At 41.4% G+C, this 14086-nt stretch overlaps 1 protein-coding gene across 2 annotated transcripts in view; it reads right to left on the bottom strand.

Annotated features, from left to right (window-relative positions):
• Positions 1-1971: 1971 nt before the first annotated feature.
• Positions 1972-14086, bottom strand: part of LOC102019994 (dehydrogenase/reductase SDR family member 7) — an 18194-nt gene continuing 6079 nt past the window's right edge. For both annotated transcript variants that reach the window (XM_005399185.2, XM_005399184.2), the window contains exons 2-7: positions 10325-10477; positions 7599-7705; positions 6892-7131; positions 4035-4157; positions 3217-3432; positions 1972-2191 (exon numbers count right to left, since the gene is read on the bottom strand). In XM_005399185.2, the coding sequence (XP_005399242.1) occupies positions 2144-2191; positions 3217-3432; positions 4035-4157; positions 6892-7131; positions 7599-7705; positions 10325-10477 (887 nt within the window). In that variant the 3' untranslated portion in view covers positions 1972-2143. The remainder of the gene's footprint in view (positions 2192-3216; positions 3433-4034; positions 4158-6891; positions 7132-7598; positions 7706-10324; positions 10478-14086) is intronic.

The following is a 14086-nucleotide window of genomic DNA, read 5'->3' as shown; positions in this document are numbered from 1 at the left end:
AACAAAAAAAAAAAAAAAAAAAAAAAAACCCTGCACTGAAAGAGTAGGTGAGCAAAATGATCTCACTGCTTTTTCCTCTCATCCCTGTACCAGTCAGTCTCTTGTTATTAATTCATTATATTCTGGAAGCAAGGAATGTCTCCCCTACATCTTTTCAAGAAACCGTAACACCAGCAGGAGCAATGCCAGGCGAGCATGGGGGATGCAATGACAAGTAAAGCAAAACTCACCAGTTCCCTGACTTTCAAAAGCTCCTCTTCATCTGTCTCAGTTCTTTTATTTGAGCCCACTTGCAATCATGCCTTCTCCACAAAGGGCTTCCACATTATTCTCTGTTTGTAACAAGCCACATAACGTAGTTTTTTGTACCATTTGAAAATTATTCCAATGTTTTTGCTGTTACAATTTTTTGTTTTGTTTGTACAATGTTCTGTTTGTTTTTATAGTAAATCTCAACTTTCATTTCCACCACTGGTTATGCAAGTGCCATCTTATTACACCCCATCTGCATAGCGTACCCCCGTTCTCTTCCTCCCCAAGCAAACATTAGAATACCACCGCAATACCTCTCAAGGGTGTCTTCACTCATGTTTTCTTGCTAAATGAGGCTACCTTCTAGGCGCGTATACTGAAGTACACGTAAATAGTATTATCTTGTAGCTCATGCTTCTAGGATATGGCCATGTGTGTATATTATTCCACTGCTTTTACCTGGTGCACCTCACGGTGTAGCTTCATCACGACTTCCTCCTTTGCAAGGGACAGTACTGGAGTGACCGCCTCTGTGTCCAACAACTCTTCTAAGTTACTTCCTGTACGTTACTTAGGCTGCAGCCAAGCTGTGGGCTGTGTGAATTGGTGTCCATTACTCCTGTTGACTTCCCCTTATGGCTTAGACATCGTTTCTGCTGCAAGACACTGAGTAGTAGAGAATGATTTATCACGGCAGGGAGGAGTTGTCAGTGCAGTTTGCCTGAGTTGAGTTGAATCCTTAATCTTCCTCTTACAAGCTCTGAGACCTTGCAAGTTGCACTTAGTCGCTTGGGCATCTCTTGCTTCATCTATAAAGGTAGATAACACCACCTACCTTGGGTGCTGCTACGAGGACTAAGGGAGTTAAATAATACTAAGCAGCCAGGACAGCAAAGGCCATACGGCAGGTGTGTAACGAATGATAAGTCTGAGTCCCACTTACTGCTTCAGATTTCAGGCACTTAAAGCAGTCCACATTTCTGAGTAGTTTGGAGGTAGGGCAATTCCCAACCCTTCTTTTAAAATTGCTCCTTATCCAGCACTCTGCGATGTGTGAAATTCCATGCAGTTATTCACCCCACCCCCAAGCAACCTATGCTAGTTATGTGGCTAGTGTGTGAATGTTTCTGTTCCCACAAAATTGAAATTTAACCCTCATGCAGCAGCAGTAAGAGGCATAACCTTAGGCTGAGTATGGTGGCACATGCCTGTAATTCTAGGACTTGGGAGGCTGAGACAGGAGGATCACCTTGAGGTCAAGGCCAATCTGGGTTATCAAGTGAGTTCAAAGCCAGCCTGAAATACATAGCAACACCCTGCCTCAAGAAGCCAAAAAAAAAAAAAAAAACAAGAAAAACACGGCTTTAGGAGGCAACAGAGTTATGAAAGAGATTCACTGCCTTTATAAAAGGGTTGGTCAACCCACCCTACAACCCATTCCACCCTGTAGAAACAGTGTTGCTTCCATCCGGAGAGCACAGCAACAAGGTGCACCTGAGAGACAGAGATTAGCCCTCAGCAAACACCTACTCTGCTGGGGCCTGGATCTTGGACTTCAAAGGTTCCAGAACTGTGAGAAAAAATGTTCTGTGGTTTATAAATCATCCAGTCTGTGATACTTTGGTATAGACACACAACAGACTAAGACATATGTTACAAAGAAGAGTGTAATTCCTTGATTAGGTACGTTAACCTAGATTATAAGCACATACTCTTAAATATTTTTTAACCTTTTTTATTCAAGAACATAGTATGTATTAATATAAGATTCATGGCAATGTTTATTATTCATTACATGCTGAAAGTAAAGTTGTATTGAAAAATATAAGCAGGTTGCTGTGGTTGTTTTTCACTTCTCCCTCAAGTAGCTGAGAAATTGCAAGTGTTCCATTCAGTCATGTTTTTTCTTCAGGAATTTAAAATAAGAGGAGTCCGCATCCTGTAAGAGTGACGGGAACATGAATCATCAGTCCTTGTCCTGTGTGCTCAAGTGTTTGACAAGACCTGCTTTTAGAATCTTTTAATCTCTAAGGATTTGTTGTTTTTTGCTTTTACCCTGATAATTCATTTTCACTGTGTTGCAAAAAGTTGGAAGAAATTAAATGTCTAACAAATGGATTAGACATTAAAGTGGATTGCTTAAACAACAGTAGATGACATAATGACAACATAGTACGGTCCTTTTTCATGCCTCTCTTTTTCATATATGAGCCACATTTGCTGAGTTATGAAAGACAGTAGTAACAAAGTATATGAAAGAAACAACTTTACTAATAAAAACCATTCAAAGTAATACCCTTTCTTTGCATAATCAGATTTTATAATTTGGGGATGAATGCATTACATTTGCCATGTTATGTATAGGTTAAACTTTCTGGTCATCATTTTCTCAGAAACAGTTGACAATCTTGGTCACTAATTGCGATAAAAATGAAAGCTAGATGAAGAAGTGATCATCCTTTCCCCTTAGAGTTCAGCACAGGGGCCTCTGTGATGTGCAGAGTACTTTGGAAAGGAGGTAATGGGCACTGGAAGCACACCAAGTGCGTGTGCCTGACTGAACAGAACACTCAACGCCGGGAGGAAGAACACACAGGGCTGAGGTGCACCCAGTCCTGGGCAGAAGTGAGAGGAAAGCAGTGACACCTGAACTGAGACTGGTAGGACGGCAGGGGTTGGAAGGAGAAGCTACGGGGAAAGAGCACTGTTGCGGCACATGTACTGGTCAAAGACTAGGTGGAAGAGAATAAATGGCAACCTTTCAGATGAAAAGTTCTCCGAGACTAGTGATAAGTTACAGTAACCTATCAGGTACATATGAGGGTAGAATACTTTTTATATCATGCGACTGACGGAGAATCAGGAAGGAAGTGTTTTAGGCAGTATAAGATTTTATACTTTAAAACTGATACTAAGATTTTATACTTTACAATTGAAACTAAGAAATATATAAATTGCTCTTACCACACCGCTCTTGAAGTTTTCAATCCTTTTCTTTCCTAACTTGTTGGTTATCCACCAGGCCCAGGTTGGCATATATTGCCACAAATACACTACCAACAAAAACGGTTGATCTCCAATCCAGACCTCTTTCAAATCATTGGCCATGGTGACTAACATCAGCCGCACACAACGACTAGTTGCCATCTTGTACGACTGGTCTCCACCATTGCCCACAGCCTAAGAAAAGATGGAAAATGAAGTGAATGCTGAGTATCCAAGCTGGTTACAAAACTTCTAAGTTAGAAAAGACCCCAAAGCCATCTAGTTGTGTGCCCTCATGCCCTGTGGATGTTCCTGTACATACTGATGGATGCTTGTAAACTTTCCTAATGTTCAGGAAGCCTAACATGAATCATGGGAATACCCGATAAGGTAGTATAGGTCACTAAAAGAAGTTTGCTTTTAATTACAATTGCACCATTAATGAGTATATAACACTCATTTTAATCACTGTAGTGATAAAAACCAAATTACTATTGAGACATGCATTTAGCAAATGAAATCCTATAAACGTGAAGATGAGGAGGAATGGAAAGAGATCAAAGGAGTTTCTTAATAGTGAAAAAACCATTACACAATAGTGGACACGGCATTAGTCTTTATTAAAACTCAGGGCCAAAGCACGGCCAGCCAACTTTAACAAATTTCATAATGCCATGAGTTAAGTGTTATGAGTAATTCATAAACAGTTCTGACTTAAAATCCCTGATATATATTGATAGAATATTAACATATAAGTAGTAAATCATTTGAATGAGTCCCCAGTTGGAAACTTTTACCTTTGTAACTTCTTCACCTAGGGCGTTGTTCACAATCTGTGACTGCACAGGTCCTGGGCAAATGTTAGAAACTGCTATGCCTGGATATTCGACAAGTTCAGTTCGGAGGCTGTTAAAAAAACCCTAACAGGGCACAAAATCGAATGTCAAAAAAGAAAAGCAAAGGCAAGAGGCAAATACAGCTACTGACACATATCCCATGATTTATCAAAATATACTCTAAAAGGCCCAAGGAAGGGACGGAGTGCCACCATCCAAGCTTCTTAGGCATTTTAACTGTAAATCCTGTAAATTTAGTTTACAGTGTTTAAATGTGTTACAGTTTAACTGTAAATTAGTTTGTGGAGAGGACATTCTCTAGATGTATTGCCTCAGGCCTGACCAAGCCCTGGTTGTTGGGTTCTGGAGGAAGTCTAGCAAAAGCATTGTTGGCCCGGGGACAACACTAGATGCTTTTCTGAGCTATGCCCTAAGGAAGATAACATGATGGTTTGCTGGTCAAGTCTCATTCCTATGATAATGGAGTTATATTGGCCTTGCAAAAGGGTTGAGATCACCCCAATTCCGGGGCTGCCTCCTTTGTTCTCGCTGAATGAAAGGTTCCTGGAGATGGCGGTCGGGGCTTGAGTCCGGAAGGTGACTAGCCCCCTGAGCTCAGATATATGGGTCTGGAGTTGTTCTTAGGAGGAAGGGATTGATACATCTGTGGGCACCTCGTTCTGGGGACCTGATTACCCTGGACAGGGATGGATAGATAATCCGACAGTAGCTGAGGATAGCAACATGTAATATAACAACCACTGTTAATTCATATTATTTTGTCTTGAAACCCTGTTATCACTTTAAATGTTCTTGCTTTGATTTATGTTTGTGATACTAGTATGCTGCTACTGTTCTATTTTTTGTTGTTTGTTTCTCATTTACTATGCTCTTTAAAATAAAAATTTTAAAAAGATTAAAAAAAAATAAAAAACCAGAGGCAATCTGGAACGCACATTCACGGCTCTTGCAGTGCATCCCCTTGGTCCTTCTGGCCAACAGTGACTTGCCATTTTACGGATAGGAAGCACTCAGCAGGAGAGTTCTAACACACCCTCCTACTGAAATCCTTATGAGTATGTGTTCCATGGGATTGCTGAGGGAATTTTCTGTTTATTCCCCAAATAAACATTAAATAAACATAAAGCATTAATGTTTGGGGCAAAGAGAAAAAAAGCAGGATTAGAACTCCACAAATTCTATCCCAGAGAAAGTTTTCAACACATAAAATCTGTTTTACTACTGCAATAGACTGAATTTCTTTCAGAAAACAATTGTCTTTTGGGGTGATGACTAGCATGTGGATCATTAAAATGTAATGTGATTGCTGACTAATGACATTTGTAAAAACAAGCTAGTCCATCTAGACTTAAAGACAAATCATTTCTAAAGCAACAGAGAATAAACAAGAACTTTACTTCCCCTTATCCTTTTTTTTAAATCAGGAAATGTTGCAAGACTGCACTGTTATATGGCTAGGTTAACTACCTAAAAAAGTCTAAACTGCTAATCAGTGGTGCACTCAATATATGACCGGCCACCAAAGGCTGACCCATTACTAACACGGGAGCTAAGAGGTTTTGTTGTCAGAATCTGACACGATTCCTGATTCATAAGTGCACTGAAAAAAAATGCTGAGTAAAAGAATGGAGAACTCCTGTACCTTTAACGTTTTGCCCTTCTGTAGCAAGACAGCACTCCCTCTAAGCCAATACATCAGACACTACAGCCTCTCCTTGTTGAAACTCTTCTAGTGAAGTGTTTAAACTTCTCAGTGATAACCAAGTGCACACTGTAAGCTGCTGAAAATCTGAGAAGGTCTGTGTTCCTCCAACAGAGCCTCCGGGTCTCAGTGTGAACTACTGCTATAACTAACTAGACTCTTGACCTGCCAGAGTCCAGCAGATGGAGCCCAGGAATTAAACAAGGTGTCTACGAGGGTAGGCCAGACAGTTCATCTGTGCTTTCCTGGAAGCATCGTGATGTCCTGTGAGACACTGGTGCCAACAGAGGAATGGCTGCCCACCCTCAGCTGCCTGCCCGAGGTTTTCCCAATGCTGTGCTAGAAGTCACTGACAGCCCATTCATTCCTCAGTATCAGGGAATCCTCAGCATTGCAGCTGCTACAGCATTCCCTACAACTGTCTGCTCTTCTAAGAGGGGATTACTGAAAGAACAAACATTCAGTTTCCACGAACACTGATGCTGCAGCGATAGCATCTCATTATTTCCATAGTGAAATATTCGACTAAAATTGACCTTCAACAATACTACACATAAAATTTGTGCCTCCTTTAATCATTCTCCTGCTACCCACTCTTAAACCAAGGTTGAAAATTCATTTGATTCTGATACTTATGCCTCATAACCTAAATCAAGCTTTTCTTCTAGTCTCTTCCTTAACTGTATTTTCTTCTTTCAATGAAACCAGAATGAACAGAGTTAATATTCTTCCCAGGAAGGACATGAGGCAGAGGTCCAGGAGACAGTACCTAACAGTGACCTGCACATATAATTAGAACAGGTAAAATAAATAGCAGGGATAAAGGGAAAAGAAAAGAAGTAACATAAATGAAGAAAAAAAATACATCTTAAAGGTACGCACAAGTGAGGAGTAGTGGACCTCAAGTTTACCAGGAAGATTTAGAAGATTTAGAAGATTCAGAAGGGTGGGGTGTGGAGTGGTATGCTGACGGTAACTATGCACTTCTTATCTTTACAGCATCAGCATCTGGAGATATGAAAACCTTGCTCATTGACAGCCATTCCTCCCTACACACTTAGATCAATTCTAAGAGTTGAATTCAAGCTGCCTTACCCGAAGAGCATGTTTGCTGGCACAATATCCACTGGAAAGAGGCACTGAAATAATCCCCATAAAGCTATTCACAGTCACAATCTTGCCTTGCCTCCTCTCGATCATGTGAGGCAGAACACACTTCGTCAAGGACACCGTCCCTAGGTAGTTAAGTTCTATTAGCTCCTTGAAGACATCCATGTTGGTATCCACGAGCAAAGAACGTTGGGATCTTCCTCCATTGTTGACCAAAATGTCAATCTAGTTAAGTAAAATCAGAAAATAGGTGTTTTGGGGATGTCCTATATGGATTGATGAAATTCCTAGGGATGGTTTGTTATGTTGTTAACATCAAGAATAAATGAACCAATGGTTTGTTTTTTAGAAGTCTGAAATAAAAAGATAAAGCTACCAGAATTCACCTGTACAATTTCTATGTTAAGGAATTCTTTACAGAAAATGACAAATGTCATAAAAATAAGGGCAACAGGGAATTTTTACTTTCTTTTCTTTTACATGAAGAAATTAGTAGAACCTGTTAAATTTGAAAAGTACTAATTATCTAAAGCTAAACATTCAGAGATGAAGGGACCCCACTCATAGGCCTGGCCCCATTTCCTGAAAGCTCTTTGAATGAGACCAGCATGCATGGGAAGCTACTGTGCAGCTACTTCAAAACCACGCAAAGGAAATCAATTAATGTCCTACTGTTGTCAAACACTACTTACTCTACCGAACTCCCGGAGAACAGCTTTGGTAGCCACCTCATGAGAACTTCTGTCCATCAGATCCAGGGGCAGAACGAGGATATCTTTTTCTTTTACATTGCCATTCTCTAAACAAAGACACTTAAAAATTACTGTGATTATCATGCCATGGTTCCATCGAGCTCCTGGCTGCTCCCATGAAGTCTAGGGTCCCCACCTTCCATGGGGAGTTGGTAACAAAGTTGCTTTGGGTGTCCCTGTGATAGTTTCTCTCGGTGAACAGGACGAGGACTAGTGGTTTCGACAATGTCAACATAAAGCTGATAGCTTTCACAGCAGTATAATGGCTCGCTTCAAGTTCAGTACAGATAGTGGGACATTAGAACAGGCTCTTAGAAATCAGGACTACACTGTAAGCTAAATGAAGCAAAAATTGTACAGTAATTTCTGAAGAGGTCCGGTTACATTTGTTTTGCAATAGGTTCACAAAAGTTAGCTGCTCTTTTACACACTTAAAAACCTGCACATTATGGGCTGAGATGCAGCTTAGCAACAGAGCACTTGCCTACCATGCATGAAGCCCTGGATTCAATCCCCCAGTACTGCCAAAAGGAAAAACAAAAATTACAGTTTATTCTTTAAATCAGTAGGAAGCTCAGAATACTGTAGTCAAAGAACACACACTCATAGAAGTTTCTCTACTTAGCCAGGGACTCCAGGAAGTAAAGTAAGAAAAAGAACAGTCTGTTCCACAATTTGTACGTAGAAACAACGTATCGGTCTGTAATTGACCCTTTCTACTGCTAGTTTTCAAAAAAAAACATTAAAACTAATTTTCTTGAACTCTGACCATGAAACACAAGTAATCTCAATAAGAAAAACAAGCACAAATAGTAAATATGAGACACAACTGCATTATAAGGGCAAAAGAGAAAATAGTGAAATGCCACCTGTAGTAGTAAAAGAAATGGAAAGGCTGGCACCACTGACCCGACAGACAGAAGGAAAGCACTTAGGCTTGCGCTGCTGAGCAAGGCTGCCAAGTTTGTGTCCTCTGCCAAAGCAAGATCTGAGAGTCCAGCAGCAGAGCAACGGCTGCCATAAAGAATGGAGCAGCACACAAGCACAAGACGCCTTTGCAGACAATGTCAGGAAAGCAGTAGGTCTTGCTGAGTTTCATGGGGCAATGCACTCTCTTCACTGAGTGGTTAGCTCCGTCAGCACAGTAAAAAGAATATTTTACCAGAATAACAATAGTTAATGCATTGCAGATTGTTATCTTTTGTTATGAAATTTTGGCTTACCTTTTTTGCATAAAAAAAGAGTATTAAGAGCCACATTTAAAAAATAGTTTAAAAAGAATGAAAGGTAAGGAAACCACATGATGTGCTGGGAACTTCAAAGTTATCTCAGTATTGTATGGTTTAGATTAAGATTGTCCTCCAGAGGCCTCCTGAGCTCATGGGCGGGGCTCTTGGAAGGGACTGAATTATGGAATGGACTGAGTTATGGAGCTGACATGTGTTAGGTTTGGTCTGGTCAGAAGAGCCCGCTCACTGCGGGTGTAATCTGGAAGGGTTTATCTCCCCTCCTGGCTCCTCACTTTGCTCGCTGCTCCCTGGCCGCCATGACCTGAGCAACTTTCCTCCATGCAGGGCCATTCACCAAGCCGCTGACCACGCAAAGACTGAGACTTCTAAGGGTGTACGCCATATAGAGACTCCCTTGAGGCTTTTGGGGGCCAGGGTGGAATGTTATAGTTTAGATCAAGAATGTCCACCGAAGGCCTCACGTGACCACCGTCAGGGCTTTGGGAACGTGACTGTTATTGTGGTGAGATTGCTGCTGAGGTGCTGTTAGGAGGCGCGGTCTGATCAGAGCAGCAGGGTCACCAGAGGCCGTGATCTGGAAGTTGTCTCTCCCTCCTTCTTGCTTCACTCTCTATACTGGGCCCCGTGACATAAGCAGGCCCCGCCCCCCAGGCCCTGTCACTGTGCTGCTGCCCATGTAAGGACTCAGACTTCTGAAACAGTGACGTAAAATACACTTTTCCTCTTCGCTGTGGCCGTTGGGTATTTTGTCCCAGAAACAAGGAAGGTGACTAAGACAAACACTAAGTGCCCTATGAGAAATTATAACTGGTTTGTTTTGTTTTAATCTGAACTTAGTTTCTATTTTGAGACGGGGTCTTGTTAAATTGCTAACTTTCCCAGGCAGGGATTAAACTTGTGACCCCGCAGCCTCTGGCTCCCAGTGTACTAGCTTACCGGCATCTGCAACCCCATCCAATTACTCAGATTGTACTTTTTAAACCACATTTTGTTCCCTGTCTTTTATCCAGTGTAATAAAATTCTTACACCATCCCGTTCAACATTAGTATCAGACATTTTAGTAAAATGAGTAAGGACCTTTCCTAGCTCAATTGAAGTGGTTACATACGTCATGGATAACAACCAAGATCTTCTTTAAGGCAAAAATATAAGCTACCTGGTCACTAAAAATCCAACAGTATTTCCGGTAATTGGTAGTTAAGGGTCAATACAAAAAAGGAGTACAAAGACGGCAGAGAAAAGGAGAGGGCAAGGGCAGCTACTTAAGGACAAAGGAGAGGCTCTAGGTCAAGACCCTTGAGGGCTTACAAGGGTGTGCTAGCTGGAAAATGCGCTTTAAAAGTCCCACAGCTGCACCTCAGTTCGGATACTGATTCATTTGTAGGAAGCAGGGCTGCCGTTTTAGGGCTACTCACCCAGGCATTTTCTTTTCACTCTCTCCAGCTCATGCTCTCTTCTGGCTGACAGCACGAGAGAAACTCCCAATTTGCTCAGCTGGTAAGCCAGCTCCTCGCCAATGCCACTTGAAGCCCCCGTCACCCACACCACCATGCCAGGCAGCTCCCGTTCTGTACAGGAAGGAAGGACGGGGGAGGCCAAAGCGATATATTAGACCTATGTATCAGTCAAACATCAGCACACAAAACTTTAAACGCCGCCAGGGAATGTGACAACCTAATATGTACAACATAAAATTTTAAATCTCCCAGGAAAAAAACCTTCTACCTAACTTTTAAAAGTACGAATACAAACCATGTTAGTAATAGTTATCTACATAGGAGTTTGCATATTTCAGAATCTTGGTGAAATTTCCAGAGTTTACTTCAAGGAAAGCCATATAATTCTATGATCTCACTCCAGGGCTCCATTTATCTATGTATTTAATAAAAGTCAAGCTAAGTGAATAGAAAAACCACTGCCTGAACTCACTTTCCTTGTCTAATGAATGGGCGGTTCAACCCAGATTGGTGATAAAGGTCCCACCTTGTTTTCAGTTCCACATTTAAATTTTCTGAAGTAAGGTGTTAATGAAAAATCCAAATGTACCAACTGCTCTATGTTACGATGTAATCAGCCCAGATTGTTAAAGTAATATTTTCTCCACTTGCCAATTGTATATGATGTCCATCAGCTAGCATCATTTGTGAAAGTGCTCCCCCAAAGCCTCAGCTCTCAGAGGAATCTGTTTCACCTAAGATGAAATGCTGATGACAGAGGGGTGAAATACTGTGTTCTGATTGCCCAAGTTGTGTTCCCGTTAAAGCCTGAGAATATTTAAATGAGGAGAAGTGGCTTATTTGGACTTTAGGAGTTGACAGCCACTATTTATGCGACTCTGTAGAGTCACTGTGGTGCCAAGTTCTTATGTATTAAAGTATGTATTCTGGACCAAAAATAACAAACAAGATATCAATTAACATCACACTGTCTTGACATATGACCCCTTAATATTTGACCCCTAGGTATTGCCAGAGCCCAAGTTCCAGCTTTATCACACACACAGCACTGAGTGTCTCCTGGGTAGGAACTCAAAGCCTTCATTTCCCAGAACTGGAAAGAAAAAAAAAAACACTTCATAAGATTAAGTTAAAACATGGGATGCATTCAGAGCAATATCTGGCTCATACTCGATGCTTAATAAATTTTGGCTATAATATCACTAAAATTTTTTAACAACTGGATTTTACAGCAGCAAAACAGAATACTCACGCAATGGCTTGAGTGCTCTAACATTTCTCACCAGGGGCAATAGTATCTAGTGCTAATGGCTTAAGATTTTGTCATTACTTCACACGTTACCTTAATAAAGCTCTCATAGAATCTCATGAAACAGATATTACTATGTCATTTTTTTATAGCAAAAGGAAACTGAAGTTTCCAGGGATCCAGTTACCCTACTACACTGTAAATGTCATCAAGGCTGGGACTTGTGAACCTTCTTCATGGCGGTGGCCTTGGTGCATAGCAGAGCATGAGCACAGAGAGGACTGCAGAAATTACTGGCGTACACACACAGGACCCTGGCAGGGCTGCAGGAGGAGCCAAGGTATACCTGGATCCAAGGCTCACACTGTCTTCTATCCTATGGTTCATGCATTTAAATATGATCACATTTTCTTCCAGATTCTGGAGTGGAAACCAGGGCCTCCACCACTGAGTTATATCTCTAGCCCTAAATACAATCAATATTATCAAACCAAATATTTTCTTAGACATTAGAGAAAATATCACTTGTCCCTAAGAAAAAAGTTTCATGTAAATACCTGAACTGATGTCAATGAACATCCTCAATACTATACCTGGGCTAAAATGTGATCCGAGCATGTATCACAATATATTTTTGTCAAAAGGCACAACTGAGCAAGAAGAACTTTTCAGGATAATAGATGTGTATCCAGATAATTGATTATTGATCTTTCAAGTACTTATTATTCCAGAATTTCAGAATACTAAGACTGAGGTGAACAGAGTTTGCTTTGGAACTATTTTCTAACTAGCATGGAGAAAACAAGGATTTAGATTATACACCAATCAGCAGTCAACAAGAAAAGGCCCCTGGTTCACGTCTACCTATGTGTAATCATGGTTCTGACACCCATCTTCCACCCTGAAGAAAAAAACTTTTTGATTTAGCACGAACTTCTGTTTACCAATTCCATAGAATTTGGCACAAATAATGGCTTCCCAGAAAGTTTCTGAAGTCAGATTTGAAGAGCTAAAAGGAAATTTTAGAGTTCAGAGACCAACCCAGGATGTGAGGGCAATATGGCTGCGACATCTGTCACCCATTGATCGCCAGGGTTGATGTGGCTGGTCTGGCTGGCTAGGCGGGTGCCCCTTCCTCCCTCACTGCTCCATGCGCGTCCCTCCCGGGGCTGCATGCTCTGCAAAAGAGGACGACCACCCCCGAAAGAGGAGGACTGTTTCCTGGGTCAAGGGTATATGCTAGCCGCACTCCCCTGCTAGAACCTCCAACACCATCTGAGAACTGTCTTCTTAAGTCATGAACTCACCTCTACTTCATTCTCCACAGCATACGGCAGCTAGTTATCGCTCAATTTTGGAAGTCTGATCATTCTACGGTTTTGCTTCCACTATGGGATAAGCCTGTATCCCCTGCCAACCTGCAGCAGTCCTGCTTTCTGGTATCAGAAAGAACACAAACCTGTCTTTCACAAAGCCACCTGTCCTCTACTTGAAGACAGCCTCTAGAAGACAGCCTCTATGTCCTCCTGAAGCCTTCTCAGCTCTTTCCTTTCTAATTCAGCACGCGGCAGGATTCCAGGGGTCTGGACAGTCCTGAGCAGCAAGAGATGATTCAGTCCCTCCCTCGTCCCCCAGGAGGGTCTATGACAGATCACCCTGGGGCAGGTCACGGCTGTGCCCAGTGCCCAGCACGGAGACATCACTTACACTTGTTGCTCAGACACCAACAGTGTACAGATGCAGCCCAGAACAGCCTGGGCTTTTCCAGAGGCGTCTCACAGCTGACTCAGAGGAGGTTTCTGCCCACTAAATCTGTTTTTCTCACATGTGCCGCGCTTGTCTCTTTTCCTACACCAGACTGGTGCTGTGCATTTTTCTGGACCAAGGGTCAATAACTCAAACCAGCCACCCTTAGATCACACCCTGGGAGATGCATGCTGGGAAATACAGAGACTGTCTCTAGAGGGACAGGGAAGGGCAGGACATGCTGGTGGCCTCTAGGGAGGCATAATGGGTGGAGGGCGAATGGACAAGGGAGGATTTTTTGTTTTACTGTATTTCCTTTTGTTTTTTAATTATGCAATGATCGGAGTGCACTTTCTACCTTCTAAAATGACAAAAAACAAATCCATACAGACATCTAAGAGGTAATTTCTTTCTTTCTTTCTTTCTTCCTTTTTCTTGGTAGATTCTGCCCATCAATCTGGTCTTAGTTATTTGAGGAATCTGAGTTTATTTCCATGTTCCTTTAACTTTTTTCTTTCTCGCCCACCACAACAGGAGTTGTTTTAGAATTTTTTTCCCCTAAAACTTACTGCAATGAATTTTTAATTTGATAGATATACAGCACATCCATCTTTGTACAGTATGTATGTATTTTTATGTTTTATACACAAAATAAGTTTTATAAAGCTTACTCTTTAGTAAAAAACTATTTAAGAATGACATTTTATAAATGTTAAATTATATTA

Source organism: Chinchilla lanigera, unplaced genomic scaffold (assembly GCF_000276665.1).
Source record: "Chinchilla lanigera isolate Chin_1 unplaced genomic scaffold, ChiLan1.0 scaffold00065, whole genome shotgun sequence".
Taxonomy (NCBI): domain Eukaryota; kingdom Metazoa; phylum Chordata; class Mammalia; order Rodentia; family Chinchillidae; genus Chinchilla; species Chinchilla lanigera.
Note: the sequence above shows the minus strand (reverse complement) of the source record. Positions and strands in the feature narration are given on the sequence as shown.